Below are 16,952 nucleotides of genomic sequence, written 5' to 3'. Positions count from 1 at the left end.
TGGTATCACTGTACTTGTTTGTGTACTTTTTTTGCAGCATTTATTTTGTTTAGGATACTTCTTATAGCAATTCTTTAAATAACCAACGGTCCCTATTTTCCGTTAAAATTTTATTTTATTTTTTCATATTTATGTAATATATTGGCAGTAGTATTAGTAATTTATTTATGGTGGAAAACAAAAACTATACTTTACTAGAGCATGGTCTATTGTTACAATTTTATGCAACATACGATGGCGTTTTTTTTTTCATTAAATATATGTTGGAACCCAAAACTTTTATACAGTGTTTAGGCACCTGAAAAAAACGATAACAACTTTAAAGGTTATTTTGCTTGAAAAAGTCAATGCATAAATTCAGTTCAATATACAATTAGTGCTCATAATGAATAATTAGGAGCCTAGATATATGTAAATTATTAACCCTATTCATGAAATAAATTAAAATTAGATTTCAAATCTAAAACAAAAAGCAATATATTTATAAATTAAGATACAAAGTTGTATGTAAAATTTGTTATATAATGCACCTGTCAGACGTAATCACTTATACGAAGTGGCGGCTGTGTTGTTACCAATTGGCAACTGGTAAACAAAGAGCAGAACGATCGTATACGGCATTTATATAATGCCAGTGTTGAACTGTTGAATTGAAAAGTAGAGCTAGGCTTTATGTAATATATAAATTATTTATAAAATTTAGCAGCTGATATACAATGATGAGAAAATATATTAAATATTAAGAACTAAAAATGTATCTATATATATACATTTAACTTAGGTTATTCACATATTCTGTTGACTAACCGATTTATACAAATTACAATGAAGAAAGTACTGAAGGCTACAAAGATATTCAAATCCAGCAAAAAGGAAGCTAAGCCTAATGCTTTTAGTGGCCTTACTAAGCGGTTAAGCACTGCATCTCAGAATTCGACCTGGGATATCAATTCAACTTTTTTATGTACGTCTTTAGGCTATAATATAGATTTAACTGTAGAGTTGGTGGATAAAAGGTTTACAAAACTTCACAAAGCATGCTGGATAGGAAATGAAGATAAAGTAAAGAAACATATAAAGAAAATAGACGTGAATTCCCGTGATAATGAAAACAGGTAAAGTAATTATGAATGGTTTTAATTATTGGTATATTGATTTAAAGTAAATGGTAAATTTGCATAAATATGTTTTTAGAAAAATATTTTTTAATGTGATAGTTCAATGTAAAATTATGACTGCAATAAATTGCTATTACTTTGCAGCTTGGAAAGACCTATGGTTTATCATTTGGCATATTTTATAATTTGACTATAAGTGTAACACCTAAAAGATTGTTTAAAATAACAGTCTGTAATCTTATTTAATTTGATCTCTTTTTTTTTTTTCTATTGTTTGTTGAATGTGAGGTGTGAATTCTGTTGGAGATAATTTAGATTTGTAGAATATCATAGGAAAAGTTAACAGTGAATCATCAATTCTAAACATGGTTTTAGAGAAAAGTTTTGATGTTTTCTGCAGAAGTTAAAATATCCTTGTTTGATTAAAACTATCTGCAAACATTCTTGGCATATTGGTTTCTTGGTGTATTACATGTGTGTGTGTGTGTAATAGTGCTTATTCTGTCCTGGTGGTTTGAAGATACTGAGTTATGCTGTGTGTTGTATGTTCAGTGGTATATATTGTTTAAGTTGAGGAACTATGTAATAATCACAATTAAGAGCTGCCCGCATAAGAACTGAAGTTGATTATTTCATTTGGTAAGAAGTCAGTTTTGGAACATTTATGTATACTATTTTCCCATACAAACCTAGTGGACATTTTCCTGGCTAAAAGATTCAGGTTGAAGCTGCAGTCAAGATGTTAAGAAATACATTTGTAGTCTAGGAAATAAATAATTTGATACTTGACATGGAATTGGCATTAGGTGCTGTTAGCCAGTTGCCTTCCTTTGGTTAGCAGTTTAAACTTGGTAACAGGTAGCCTTTGTAGCTTTATTGTAAACAGGGTGAGCAAGTTTAGTAGCAATGGGAATCAAACTCAAAATCCTCAAATCGTAAGCCTCACCTCTCCATTTTGCCAAAGCTGAATAAAAGGTAGTAAAAAAGAAACTTGTAAAACTGAAATTAAGCAGAGCATAAATAACCCATTATGTAGCTTTGTACTCAACATCAAACAATAATATAATAATTGGAAACATTAATTCTGATATGCTAATTATTGTTGTGACAATAAGAATTTTGACAAATTCATTATTGGAGAGATTGAAGACAGTAATAATCAGAAACATAAATTATGATTAATAGAATTATTCATAATTTTGATTAATTGATTAGTTTACTTGACAGTAGTAATTGCTGCTCATGGGTAATTAATCAAACTACCTGGCAGTAGTGCTGTGTATATTATTTTGTAGTTTAATTATGTAACTTGAATAATATGTACATTTTCAAAATCAGTGTACATCTACAGTCAAAACTGTAGATTGGGTGTGTAATTATCATGCATTATTTTTATTTGACTGTATACAAGATTGTCATGTACTTCAATTTATTTGACTTGTATGCATATGTCACATTTATATAGTTTCAGCTTTAATGAATATGACAATGTTTAATATTATTATTAATAAGCTGAAAAAACAAAAATATGCTGTACATTTTTACACTTTCAGTAGAACTGAAGCACAGTAAACTTCAAATAATATTTTTGACTTTGAGATAATTATTTTTCACCCTAATAGTTAATAATTCATTTAGTTGTTAATGGTGAGTAATGGGTGATAACCATGGGTCAAGTGGTTTTCGGTCATTTTGTTTTTTCGTATCCCTTTGTGTGGCAAACAATTTGTTTTAACTTATTAGATAAATTATTTTATTGTATGTGTATTTTGAACATCTTTTCTGGTCAGCTATAATAAAGAGCTCTTTTTTTTTTTTTTATATATTGTAAGTAAAATAAATTATTATGTGAGTTTAAGTAGTAATTGTCATTATTAATGATTTAATTGTGTATTTTTTAAACTTCTTTCTGTGCATGTCACAATGTTTTACAGAGTTACATTAAAAATTTAATTAAATAACTTTATTGTTAATGTGTTTAAACAAAATTAGTATTATTATTATTTACATTTATAATTCATTGATGTATATTACCCAAGTTTTAATTCATTTATTTCAAAAGAAACTTTTAAAAATATACTTAAATTTCAGTTTTGTTGTCACATGATGCAGGAATGTTTAAGGATCTTAACATTTTGTCTTTTATTATTTTAATAAAAGCACATGTAACAGTACACTGGTATGTCTAGTATCAATAATAGCACATGTAACAGTATACTGGTATGTCTAGTATCAGTAATAGCACATGTAACAGTATACTGGTATGTCTAGTCTCAGTTTAGCTAGATGTGGGATTTTTGCAATGGGAACCATCTTGTTCAAGGGATCTTTCTTCCTCTACACTTATTGAATATATTTGTCAAATCATTCAGTATGTATATTATTCCATAAATAGAAATTCTTACAGGCTGTATCATGCCCCATCACATTTACTACCTTTCTGGACTAGCACTTTTCATGACCCATGAATGAAATCCTCCAGGCTGGACTATGGACTACCAATACCATTGTCTGACATTACCTCCATCATCTGATAATTTCATTTTCCTCGGGATATTTTCTTCCTCCAGTTGCTATTATCCAGTTGACTTATTGCCTTTGGTGGATGCATCCTTTACTTCCTTACCCATTTCTACTCTTATATGATTTGCTTCTCTGAACCAACCAGTGGCAGTTGTTGCCTAACATGTTATTCTTACTTTTCTATATTCATATTGAGTCAGGGCTAACAGAAAGTGTTAAACTTACCCAGTCTGGCTGGAAATATGTCCACTTTTGAGATGCAAGACCAATAATGTGGTGTATATGTATATACCTTTCATTATTCATTCCAGACTGTACCTTCCATAAAGTGACATGGAAAAAGCCAATATCAAGAGGTTGTCTGCTCACTTCCTTGGCTCATGCATATCAGCTTTACAAATAGGTTTTACTCTATTTCACTTTCTCTAATAAAAGACTTTTGTGGTAACTGGGTCAGTTGGGTATAGTCACCTCTCCAGTGCCTCTCAAACACAAAGTCCTGTGGTTGTTAAGTGTAACACAGGAGACTCTTACCACTTATCAGTTCCTAACAGCTGTGGTGGTAAAATTGGAGAGTTCCTCATGGGTTGTATGATCTTTTCAGGAAGCGCAGTGCTAGGGGTGTACAAATCAGTGAAGTGTAAGTCACCACACCTTATAAAATATACTAATTTCCTGGTAGTTTAGCCAGCTGTATGGGGCAAGTGTTCTCCTCTTATGACAGGAAGGGACCTTTATTCCTGTTCTTATAATGTACAGTGAGTAAATAATACAAAATAATACATATCAAACTGTACAGTCTGATCATTGCCCTGGCGACACTACACTTTGTATCCAACTGACAGGCTTTGTGCAAATGATTATTTCAATATACACTTTTCTCTCCATTCTTGTGACACATTAGCTTTGCATTCATCCTTTTGTACTGTTATCTGAGCAGAGGTTATGTCCTACACGAGATAAATGTGGTTTCTCACAAGTATTGCTCCTCTAGGACACTAGGGTGTGTCACCCTCCATGGATTTTCTTCTTTATCACTTTTTCTGAAAAGAGGTCATCTAAGTTTTTACAATTGCATGACCACATCATAGTGGAATTATAGCTATTGTTTGCAGAGAGGTAAACATATCATATGGGAAGTTAACATTTTCTTCACTTGAAAATTTGTTTTTGAGAGATACATACTTCTTCCCATTATGTGTGTGTAGTTTTTTCTTGCCTCCTTCAAGATAGATGTTGATTTCATGTGCAAGTGCTTCTAGGGATATACTGCACATGTAGAATGTGTTGACCTTCTGTTGATGGAAATCTGTTGCCACATGATAATTACATATGCACTAGTACATTCATATTAAAATGTCTTTGGGAGATTTGTTTGTTTGTTTTGAATTTTGTGCAAAGCTACACAAGGGCTCTCTGTACTTTGGTGGAAGATAGCTCAAGGCTTGTGGCATGTACAAAATCTCAAATACAAACATCTGAGCATAAAGATAAGTATGTACTAGAAATACATTTTCAAGTTAGGAAAATATTAACTTTTGACTTACAATTAATATGGTTGTAAATACATTATAAAATTATTTGAGCTGTGTAAGAAAACAAAATGCAGGACTGACTCCTTATGATGCTTCATTAATAATAAGGGTCCAGTTTGAATGGACTTCAGTAATAACCTTTTGCTTTCTCCCATCTAGAGTCTGTTTTATTAGTCTTTCTTCAACTACTGCTGATGTGATCTTAGATATTTTTTTGTAAAGTAGAAGCCTGCTGAACTTAAAGCAATGAATCACTGCTTCTGCCATTAGACTGTTTACATTACACAGTAATATGACACTGTTAACAGCAAACAAACATGTATGGTGCAATAAGCCAAGATTTCCTCATAGCTTGTCATAATCTTGGCTTCCAGAACACAGGTGGAGAAGATTTGTTGGCTTGTTTACATTCCAGAGGTTGAAGGAGAATTGTCTAAGATAATAAAATTGTGAGAAAGTACTTTTGATATGTCTCTGTACAAAGTCTGGGATGGTTCAATGAACTTGGTAGGTATTTAGATATCAGTTATCCTCTCCAGGGTGGTCAAAATTTTTAGTGATGTAGATGTGCAAGGTGTGTAAGTGCTAATGAACATGTATATATGTTATTTCTATTTAATCATAAGTGTTTAATTTTAATTTTTTTTCTTTAAACTTAGAACAATAAATAAACAATTTATAGTAAAACTGTGATCTGAACTCGTGTGTTGTACTTGCTAAGCCTTGCTGTCTCATTTATTTTCTCAAGTAGAAGTAGAAGACAACTTCATGTTTTGTAAATTTCAAAGATTCATTTTAGAAAACTAAAACAAATTATCAAGTTACTGTAGTGGTATACATAATGCTACTGTAATGTATCTGACTCTATAAGATATATATATATGTGTGTACTTTAAAAAATTCTCTTTGTTCAGAGCAAGATTCAGTCAACAGACTTCAAGATTTCCAGTAAAAGTTTAGCTTTTGTTTTAAAGTCAGTTACAAACAACTGTCAGATGTATGTAGTTTGAAATGTGCTATTTTTATTAGTTATAAACATGTACTTAAGAGAAGTAATAAGACACAAAAAAAGGATATACAGCATTTTGTTCTTAATATTTTTTTAATTAATAAATTAAAGCATACAATATTAAAATTTTTATTATAAGCTATGTATTGATGGTAACTTTATTGACATACATTGATAATAAAGTTGTTTCATTAAATTTTGAAAATAACTAAAACATCATAATATGCATCCTTTGATCTTTTTGTGATGAAAGGGTTAATGAATTTTTTTAGTTCTTCCAAAATCATCTTACTATCTGGTCTATTCTCAAAAGGTTGTATGTCTATTTCTATTTTAAAACCTTTGAAGGAGTTTTTTATTTTTTAAGCAGTTGTTTTAATTTACAGCTTCCAAAATCATTTGCTCCTACCAGGAGGTAAACAGTAGACATATTCTCTAATGTCTTCTAATTTAATATTTGACAAGCATTTTCTAGTCCTAGTCTTTTGACTTTGAAAGAAACAAATAAAATTCTTAAATTTACATGTTGAAGTTTTAAGCATAAGAGTCAAAAACATAGTGTTGTATTTTGATAAGCAAAGGTTAAGCTATGTTTATGAGCAAAATATTTTGGTAATTTTAATATTTTTCATAAAAGTAAAACAGATTTACTAGAAAGGATAAAAAGAGCATAGAAAAATTGTATATATGTTTACATTGTACTGTGCTTGTAAGAAATTACACTTCCAAAACATATTTATCTCTTCTTCAATGTACAGCTAATACTTGACTGTTAGGGTTTCTTCCTTTGCCCATCTAAGCATTGGTTTGATTTTTTCTCACTTGCTCCTGTCTTTTATATCCCACTAAATTGTCCATACTAATATTTATCTCATGAAACTTGCCACCTATGTCAATGTGCCCTCTATTTTGATACTGTTTTTGAGCACCTCATTCAGATTATATCACTTTTTGTCTACAAAGAGTTTAGAAATGTGATTCACTAAAAATGTATTTTTTTCATTGTAGCATTCCATTTTCAGGTATGAATTTCTGGTTTACTGTTTCTGGAAAGGAGGCTAATCAGACATCCCCTGTCCCACATCTGATATTACTCAACAGTGAGAGGGAGGGGTCTGCCTCAGTTGAGGCTATCCATTAGCTGATTCATAGTGAAAGGAGGCATATATTCAGGCTGGGGGTTATTTTTAGGGGGTTCTGAGGTTGCTTTGCAGATAATTGCACATTCTGATGATATTTTAGACATGCTTTTTCTGGCATCTTTGTTTATTACGTTGGCTTCTGGTGAGAGCATTTTGGATCAGCCACCTTCATCTGTGTTTCTTCAGTTAGTCATTTAGGTGTGTGATGTTCTGGGGTTTTATCACTTGCCTTTGAGTTTACACCTTTTGTGATGATGGAAAAGTCTCTTCCATTACCTGATGTTACTGTTCCTACAGGGAGGTTTACTGCTTAGTTTCATGAAGGGATAACTATACCTTGACTGCCATGTTTGTCAGAACAGTGTGCTTTGGCTTACCACTCACTGACTGCTTATGCCAGTGGAGTTTGTTCTTGCATTGGGGTTGGTCATTTAGTTCTCATCTTCACCACTATTATCCCTCCAGCCTGTAGTGTTTCTAACTGCAACAGATCCTTGGCAGGGCTGCCAGAGTTGTTTGCCAAGTGTTGGTAGAGAGACTTAATCCAGTTCTTCCAGGATTTTGTTTCTTCCCATCCATTGTGTCCAAGCAGACAAGAGATTGATGTCCAATCATCGTTCTTTATCATCTTGACCAATTCTTAGATCACAGTGGGGTCATTCATTACCCTACATTGGCATTTTTCACCAGGACTGTGAATGTTAAAGTTCAGTATTACCTATTTCCACATTCCAGTAGTAGAGTTGTTCAACCAGTATCTATGTTTTATGCACAATGGTCAGGTATTGCAGTTCAGGACTTTACTCTTAGGATTAGCATGTGCATCATGTGTGTTTTGCAGAACAATACAAGCTTTTTCTGATCACTGTCATTCTTTGGGTGTGTGCACACATCATTATATGGATGACTAGTTACTTATGTCTCCATCTCATCAGTTGGTGGAACATCACAAGCAGATTCTCCTTTCATTCATAAGCCACCAAAGCAGTCTTTATTATCAGAGTAACAAAATCTATTTTCATGCAAATCCAATACATCATCTATCTTGGTGTCTTTTTTGACATGTATTAAAGTTGGGCTCACCTGAATCCTGTTCAGCTCCATGCTGTGGGACAGGCAGTCAGACTGCATGGATAGTTCTTTTTTTTTTTGATATAGTGGGAATCTTGAATCTTCAATTCTTTTGGGACTTGCATACATGAGATCCCTTCAGTTGTTGCTGAGCAATCAGTGGATCATGAACAGCAGTGCCCCAGGATCACTCTGTTTCCTTGAATGGTGATTAGATCAAAACAATATTACAATAAGTGTTCCTCTATCAACATCTCATTCCAAGATATATCTCTTCATAGATGCCTCACTTCAGGAGGTTGAGTGTATTTACCAATGGTCAAGTATTTCAGGGTCTAAGGACATTTGATAGAATATTCTTCCACATCAGTATTTTAGAGTTTGTTGTAGTCTCCAAAGGGCAAAGTCTAAAATCATTGAAGGGAAAAATTGCCATGCTTAAATGTGATAATTCCATGATGGTATCTTACATTTCCCATTAAAGGAACAGTTGATTATGGGATCTTTGTTTACAAACATTGGATCTTCTTTATTGGGCTCACTCTCATCTTATCAGCCTACAAACTTGCTATGCTCCAAGGGTAATGAATTTGATAGCAGATCATTTGTCATTTATCTTGGTTCAACCAGATTCTTGTGAATGAATTGATGTTGCATCACAAGGTTTTCTGCTGGATTTGCCACTCATTGAAACTCTCAACTACAGTCATTTTGGTCCCTGCAATTAATCCTCAGGCATTGTTGACAGATGCATTCAATCAGGACTAGATGGTATTGCACCTCTATGCCTTCCCACCAAGTCATCTGTTAACCAGAGTTCTGGCTATGGTTCGATTCACCCCTTCTTGGGTATTTTTGGTACCCATAGATTGCCTGGCTTAGTCATGGTTTCATTTTCTTCTGTATCTTCAAGAATCTCAACTGCTGACACTTCTTTGACCATCTCTGTTAAGGCAACCACAATATGAAGTTATACACTGAGACATTCTGAAGCCCAAGCATCATGTGTGAAAGTTATGCAATACTTCAAAAGGCACTGGGTTGAGTTTTTAAGTTGCAATGAATTTGTATCAATCCCTCCATAGCCTCACAATGGATGTTTCTCAAAGGAAATGGTGTAATTTTCTACATTGGTGTTTTGTGAGGAAATTGAACACACTTTGTTAAAGTGTACCAGCCACAGTTTGTTTTTTGACTTGGCTTTTTGACAAGGGTTTAGCACTGTCTACAACTTCTTTATGTAACTCAGCTTTATCAACAACATTATGATACTCAAAAAGTCAGACGTTATTGAGTTCCCAGTGCTATTCTTTTTTCTCTAATTGTTTTGACTCCTTTTATTCCAAAAGGTCTTTTCAATTGCCTAACTGGGTTATTAAGGTGGTATTACATGTTTTGTCTCAACATCCCTTTGAACCAAGAGCCTCATGTACCATGTATCAGCTTTGCTATAAAATTTATTTTTTTGTTGTTGCTAGCTTGTGGATTTTGTCAATCAGACTTGTTTGCACTGCAAGTGCAGAGAACTCTGTCACTTAACTTATGTCCTTCTATAACCTAGACTGGCCCTGCTTACCTAAGATTCTGGCGTGCAGAGAAGGTAATAAATCCGTTCGTAAATTCATTTTCCTGCTTTTCTTATCTCTAAGGCTGTTTGGACCATGATTGCTTGTTAGGTCCAGTCAAGGCCCTGAAGTGTTTTGTGGCTTGCACTAACTCCTTTAGAGATGACAGACAATGACTTTTTATTCACTGGGACTCATGAGGTAGGTCCAAAAATTAATTGATATTTTTTATTCTGGGCACTCTTTGTAGATAGGGAAACTTCTGTGAGTCAAGTCTCATCAGATTTATCATATCTATATGCTCTTGGCTGCCTGGTTTAATTGCCCACTGGGGTACATCATGCAGGCTTGTATGTGGATGTTTCCTAATATTTTTATCTGATATTATTTGTATGATCTGGCAGTTTTTTATTCTGAGGGTTTGGGACTATCCTCAACAGCTATTTTCACTACATTAGCTAGATTATAAAGAAAGGTATTTTTTTACTTCTCTTGTGTCTCTTTACTTTACAGGATTCTCCCTTTTTTTTTCACTGGATTCCACTCTGTGGTGAGTGTTGCCCTGGCAAGTGTACTTTTGTGAAACCAATTCTACTGTAGTAATCACTAATTCAATATACTTTATATAGGCTCTGTAGAAATGAGGTGTTCCATAAGATCACCTAGAGGCTGACCAGGTGGAATTACTATACTATGCTGTCATCCTTCCACCCTACTAAGAGCCAGTGTTAGAGACTGGGATTAAGTCAGTCTTGAAAAGGTGATAAATGGGGTTCTTATGTATATACCAGGATAGAAGGCACATTGAAAAAGGTGGAGGGTGTCACAAGATAGATATTGCCAAAGGCATTTGAATGAGGTATAAAAGACTGGAGAAAGTGAGAAAAAAATTAGGCCAATGCTTATATGAGCAAAGGAAGAAACCCTGACAGTCGAGTAATAGCTATAAGTGTGACAGGAGGTGAGTATTATTGGAAATACATTTTTGATTTAAGAAAATGTTAACTTTTAGCTAGTTTGGTATATCCATGCTATAAGACAAAAGTATAATAGTATTATAATTTCAGGTTACCATTACATCTAGCAACTGCACAAGGACACAAATCTATTGTGGAATATCTTATTGCCCATAAAGCTCTTATTGATGTTATAGATGGTGATGGAAGAACACCTTTGATGAAGGTAATCTGTTAAAAAAATCATTATGAAATGTTCTGAGAATAGATTTCTTTCGGTAGACTAGCTTGTTTAATATATATTTGTTGTCACCAACAGCTAAAACAAGGTACTGACAACTGATGAATAAATTTCTATTTTGTGATATTGGTGGCCTTGACTGACTTAATTCTTTTCATAAGTCTTTTTTTAATAAGTGTAAAATTGGGTTACTTTTTACTTCATTTTTATGATATTACATTTTAAATTGGAGAATAAACATTTATTAATCATTCTTTTATCACAAGAGAAATTATATATTTAAAACATACTGCTTAGTTCTACAAAGAACTGATTTCTAAAACTCCACTGTTTTAAAAAAATTTGCATGCACCAAGCTGTCACCCCTAAATGCAGTAATGTGAACTCACTAGTCTATGATGCAATCAACATTAGACAATGTTCCTTCACTAATAGGAGAGTGATGCATTGTCCTTGGGCAGTACTCACCTACAGCACTTAGTTTAAGTGAAAAGTTCTCCCCTCCTCCCTTGGTGCTGCACATTTCATTCATGTTCTTTTCAGAAAAAGATAGAGAAGAACAGGATTTTTGCACTGTGCTTTATTTTAACTTTCAGTTATCACTTGAATTTTGCCATCTTATGTCTTTTAGTTTTGTTTATTTTTTCTTGATTTCTAATGAAAGTTAACATTTAAAAAGAAAATTTCATATCTTTTGGGACAATGAGTTTTATATCCACATTACTAAAACATCCCAAGTTACAGACCCTCTTCCACATGGGTTCTTTCCACTACTTCAATGGTGACTGTAGGCAATTTGCAAGTGACCAGTGTTACTGCCACTGTGTAAGAAGTGGTTGATTCTTTTCTGTATTATTTAGCTTTGATTCCAGATTCTTAGCCTCCTGCCTCTTTATTTGCTATTAAGCCTGCCTTATCTATGGACAAGATTGGCCAGCTTTTTTTCTACCTGCTTTTACTACTGGTTCTTCTTTCATGGCTAGGGACTGGATAGCCTAGCCTTCATTTTTTGCCTGTATAATAATATAGGTGTGTGATATTCTTTCTTCTGGTTCTTGGGCTAATTTACTACATATCTTTCTTTTCCCCTCACCTTGTATTTATATTTCTGACAATTTTTTCTGTCTCAGTTTAATGTTGAACCTAAGTTGCCTAATCTGCCATGTGTTCAAGGCTCTTGTTCTGTGACTTATGGTTGGAATCCATCTTTCCTCATGTTTCAGTCCCTTGAATCTCTTATATTCACTTTGGGGATTTTTTCTCCTAAATGGTCTCCTTGCTATCCTCGTTCTGTTAACTTTTTTTTTGCTCAGTATACTTATTTGGCCTCTTTACACAGTCTTTCTAAGGTTGTGTATTTGCTTTGCTGGGGAATGTTGCACATATTTCATCTCCATGATGAATTTGATTTGTTATTCCTAACTTGCCCAGCTAATTTGGTTTCTTTGCTTGTGCCTTTACTTGGTTGGGATGTCTTGCTTTCTTTAATTTGAACACCTTAGTCTTATATATCTCTGTTGCTCTCTTTTTTTTTTTTTCTATGAAGAAGTTTTTAAAGAGTTTTTTTTCTGATAACCTGGAAAATTGAGTTGAAGTAACGTGTTATCAGTAATCTCCACTTTATTGTTTCCTATTTGTCTTAGCTCAGGGATAATCCACAAGTTTCTTGTTCCTAGATATCTCATCAGACAATCTCCTATCATGTTGTTTTTTTTTTCCCCTGCTACCTGACAGGTTTGCTATTGTGGTAATAAGAGGTGACTTGCATCTGGTGTTACCTTTTGACTCTGGCACTGAAGAAGCTTGACTTGTTCATTTTATGCATTTTTGAATTATCTTTTAGGAAACCTTTGTATCATATAGGTGTATACAGGCACTTACTTCCTACTTACTTTATGTTTTCACTTCAAACCTTTTTCCCTTGAGTTGGTCAAGTTTGGTCTGTAAGGTTATCACCCAGTATCTTATTTATTTGGGGTGACTCTCAATATTTTTTTACTGAGTGAGTTTGGGCATTACATTTCTGAAACATGGAGCTTCTTTTTACCAAAGCTGTCATGCCTTTTTGTACTTTAACATAAGATATTTAGTCTCTTTTGGATGCTCTGGCCTCACCCTTTGTGATAAATTCAGTTGTATCCTCTTCAGTGTACTCTAATGGATCAGTAGTGTATGTCCAGAGATCCAGGGTCTTTTATTTTTACTCTGCATTTACATCATCTTGTCATAATGGTTTAATTGCTTGCACATGATTGTGGGCATTCCTCTTCCTCCATTTCACCCAGATTAGAGAACCAGATAAGAAGGTTCCTAATCTCCATTTGGCCCAATTACCTATGGTGAAGATTATAAAGGTAGTAGGTAGTATTGATACATCATTTTATGTGTATTTGTTCAATGGTAAAACTGGTAGGATAAGGTGATTTAAAGATTTGGCAAGGTAAAATTCATTTGAAAATTAAGGAATTTTATTTTTCAAACATTTTGGAAAGAAAGCCCTTGAGACATTATAGACACAATAGGATTGAATTAGTTCATCAGATGGCTTGCTGAATAATTTTTGTTTGATTAAAAAGAGGAATTTTATTTTACACTGGTGACTATAAACACAGTGGAACTATATGCAGTTGTTTTAATTGTTTTTTTTTTTGTGAATTTCGCACAAAGCTACTCTAGGGCTATCTGCACAAGCCATCCCTAATTTAGTCGAACTCCTTAGCCCACCTGGCTATGCCGGGCTAGTTGTTTTAATCAAAACCAAAGATAAAATTTACAATTTTGCCAAATAAAAGCTTTCTTTGAAACTTTTGCACTCTGTAGGAATGCATAAAAATCAGTATTTGAAATTTCCAACAAAGTTAAGCACTTTTAATCAATTCTTGAGCAACATAACAATGAAACCTTTTTAAATTGTCAAAGCTGTAAACTTATATAAATGCCATACGTAAAAATAAAGATAGTTTATTTTGAAGAAACTGCATAATCTATAGAAACCAACTCTCAAGTTTCAAACTATTTCATCAAGTAGTTTATTCTTTTTGCAATAAAACAAACCATACCTCAGTGTCATCTGTTCGGTTCACTCTGGTGTTTTATAAGTTAAACACTAGATGGCCATGAAATAAAATAAGTAAACTACTGTCATTATTTTTAATTATATATTTTCTTAAGTTATTTGTTTTTAAGTATTGGAGTTGCAGGGTATGAGTAATAATAGTTACATCAGACTGTTAGTTTTTGTGAAATGTTGGTTGCTATGTATATGAAAAGTTTAATGCATATTCTTTCCTAATTTTTTGTCCATATAATTGTTGTTTAATTAACAAGTTACCTTTTACACATGTATCACAGCAAACAAAATACATTAATTGCAGTTATTCATTTACTTTCTTTGAAGTTAGACTTGTTAAAATTAGTTTCTAATAATATCAGTAATTTTTAAGAATGCTTTTCAGAATTTCAATGTATTTGTTGTGGGATTGTCTTAATTAAGATTAATATTGTTTTGGAAATTATTACATCAAGAAAAAATATTTATGAACTTGAATAGAATACGTTTAGAAGCAAAACAGTAGTGTATCTTTGTTTGCAAATATATGTTTTATATCTATTGTTAAATTATTTTCTTTAGAGATCTGAATGCAATTTTTTTTCTTGGGATTGCTCTTATAATTATTATATTTATCACATGCAGGTTTATAACATATTACAAATATATGTATAATCAATGCTTCTGACTAAGATAATTTTAGCCAAGTAGAATAAAACCAAGTTTGAATTTTTTTTCTTTGTGTGTTATAATTATTATAGAGTACACATGCAGGTTTATAACATATTACAGGCTGTTGAATGCTACCATGCACATATAGTTGAATTTCTACTGGCCTGTGGTGCTAATGGTAATCTCTCTGATAAGTATGGAGATACATCACTTCACTTGGCGGTAAAGACTGGACAGCCAGAAGTTGCCTTCACACTTTTGAAGCAACGAGTGGATGTTAATGCAAGAAATGCTGTAAGCTATGCTAATGTTTCTAATATAATTTTGGGAATTACATTTTTATTACACACTTTAAGAAGTTCAGCTTTAATTATCTTTCTGAAAAAAATCATAACATTTTAATAATTTCTTTACCAATTATGAGAAAATCTATTATGGAGAAATGTGCCAAATATGCAATAACTTATATTTGATATATTCTGTTGTCTTCTGTTTGTTTCCTATTGAAGAACTAATGAAACTTTAATGTAAATGGTGAATGCACCGACTTAAAAACATTAGCATGTTCAGGTGAAAGGTAATGTTAAGTGTAAGTTTAATGAATAATTTCTAGTAAGAAAAGCAAGGTTTTGTTGTTCATAATACAATGAATTTGTTTCTTCAAGGCTATTCTTGTACATCCATTCTTAGGAAAAGCAAAATTAAATTCATTTTTGTTTTCCTGGATATCACTTACTCCTTCTTAAATTCCTTTGAACTTCTGACTTCATACAGCTGAAAACAACTTATTCCATATGTCAAATGCCCTTTTACAAAAATAAAACTGTCTTAATGGTGTCTGTTTTGTTTTTATCAAATACTAAACTTATTTTCTCTTTTCCTATTATTTTAAGGATACAGTGCAAAGGAATTGGAGGCCTTAATCTCATTAATTACTCCCCCCAAATATTACCCTGTGTAATTCAGTAAGATTGTCTTTTATATCTCTTATTTGAAGGGAAAAGAGATCTTAATCTAAAGAATGTCTTTGATCATTGTGATTATCCTTGTAGCTTTCCTTTGAGTCCTTTCGAGCAAGTTACTATTCTTTCTTTGATAAATTGATTAAAACTGTATACAGTATTCAAAATGAGACCTAACTTGTAATTTAAACATATAGAGAATTTTTTTATATTGTAACCAATATGTTTATAAATACACCTTAAAATTCTGTTAGCTTCAGTGTCCTGAGTGACTTATTTACCATTTTGATAAGATCCTTTTCTTTGGGTCCTCTGCTAATTCAGCATTAAGTCTATAGATTTGCAGCATTAAAATCAGAGGTTTGATTCTCCTCAGTGGACACAGCAGATAGCCTGATATGGCTTTGCTATAAGAAAACACACACATTTTCTTGTAGCCATTGTATTTATTAGGTTTCCATGTATATTAAAAAGATTATTCAAATTACAATAAACAAGATACTTTACCATGCATTTAATGTAAATAATGGTCATTTGCCAGATATTATACAACTTACCAATTGATTCAAGACATTCTGTAGTACCTCAACATCTTCAGTATAGCTAGAAATACCCAAAAGAATAATCTTTTTAGTTAACTTTACAACTTATGACTTGTTAATGCCATTATTATAAGTTAGAAATAAGAAAAGCTGCAGCACTGACCCCTGAGGTGTTCTACTAGTAATAAAAGCCAAGTTTTACTGGACTCCATTAATAACAATGTTTTACTATCTTCCATTAAACCACCCATTAATCCATTTATCTAGTCTTTCCCCAGTCTCTACTGATGTGATAATCTTAGCTAACCATTGTGTGGTATCATCAAAAGCTTTTTTTGAAAATACATCATCTCCCTTGTTCAGTTGAGTTTTTTAAAAATCCTGGTGAGAAATTTTTGTTTGGTCTTAGTTCTTTGTACACTTTTAACTCAGTTTTTTATTCACTACCAAGATACATGGTTCAAATAAATCTAAGTGTTCCTATGGAATGTTTTGAATGTTGTTAATATATACTCTTGTAAAAAACAAAAGAGAAGAAAACGTTTTAAAAACAAAAGAGAAGAAAAC

General features: G+C 32.6%; 1 protein-coding gene across 1 annotated transcript in view; it reads left to right on the top strand.

The window, feature by feature from the left end:
- Positions 1–549: 549 nt before the first annotated feature.
- Positions 550–16,952, top strand: part of LOC143258599 (uncharacterized) — a 71,774-nt gene continuing 55,371 nt past the window's right edge. The window contains exons 1-3 of the mRNA XM_076517795.1: positions 550–1,115; positions 11,031–11,145; positions 15,002–15,175. Of these exons, the coding sequence (XP_076373910.1) occupies positions 826–1,115; positions 11,031–11,145; positions 15,002–15,175 (579 nt within the window). The 5' untranslated portion in view covers positions 550–825. The remainder of the gene's footprint in view (positions 1,116–11,030; positions 11,146–15,001; positions 15,176–16,952) is intronic.

Source organism: Tachypleus tridentatus, chromosome 8, assembly GCF_004210375.1.
Source record: "Tachypleus tridentatus isolate NWPU-2018 chromosome 8, ASM421037v1, whole genome shotgun sequence".
NCBI classification, from domain to species: domain Eukaryota; kingdom Metazoa; phylum Arthropoda; class Merostomata; order Xiphosura; family Limulidae; genus Tachypleus; species Tachypleus tridentatus.
Note: the sequence above shows the minus strand (reverse complement) of the source record. Positions and strands in the feature narration are given on the sequence as shown.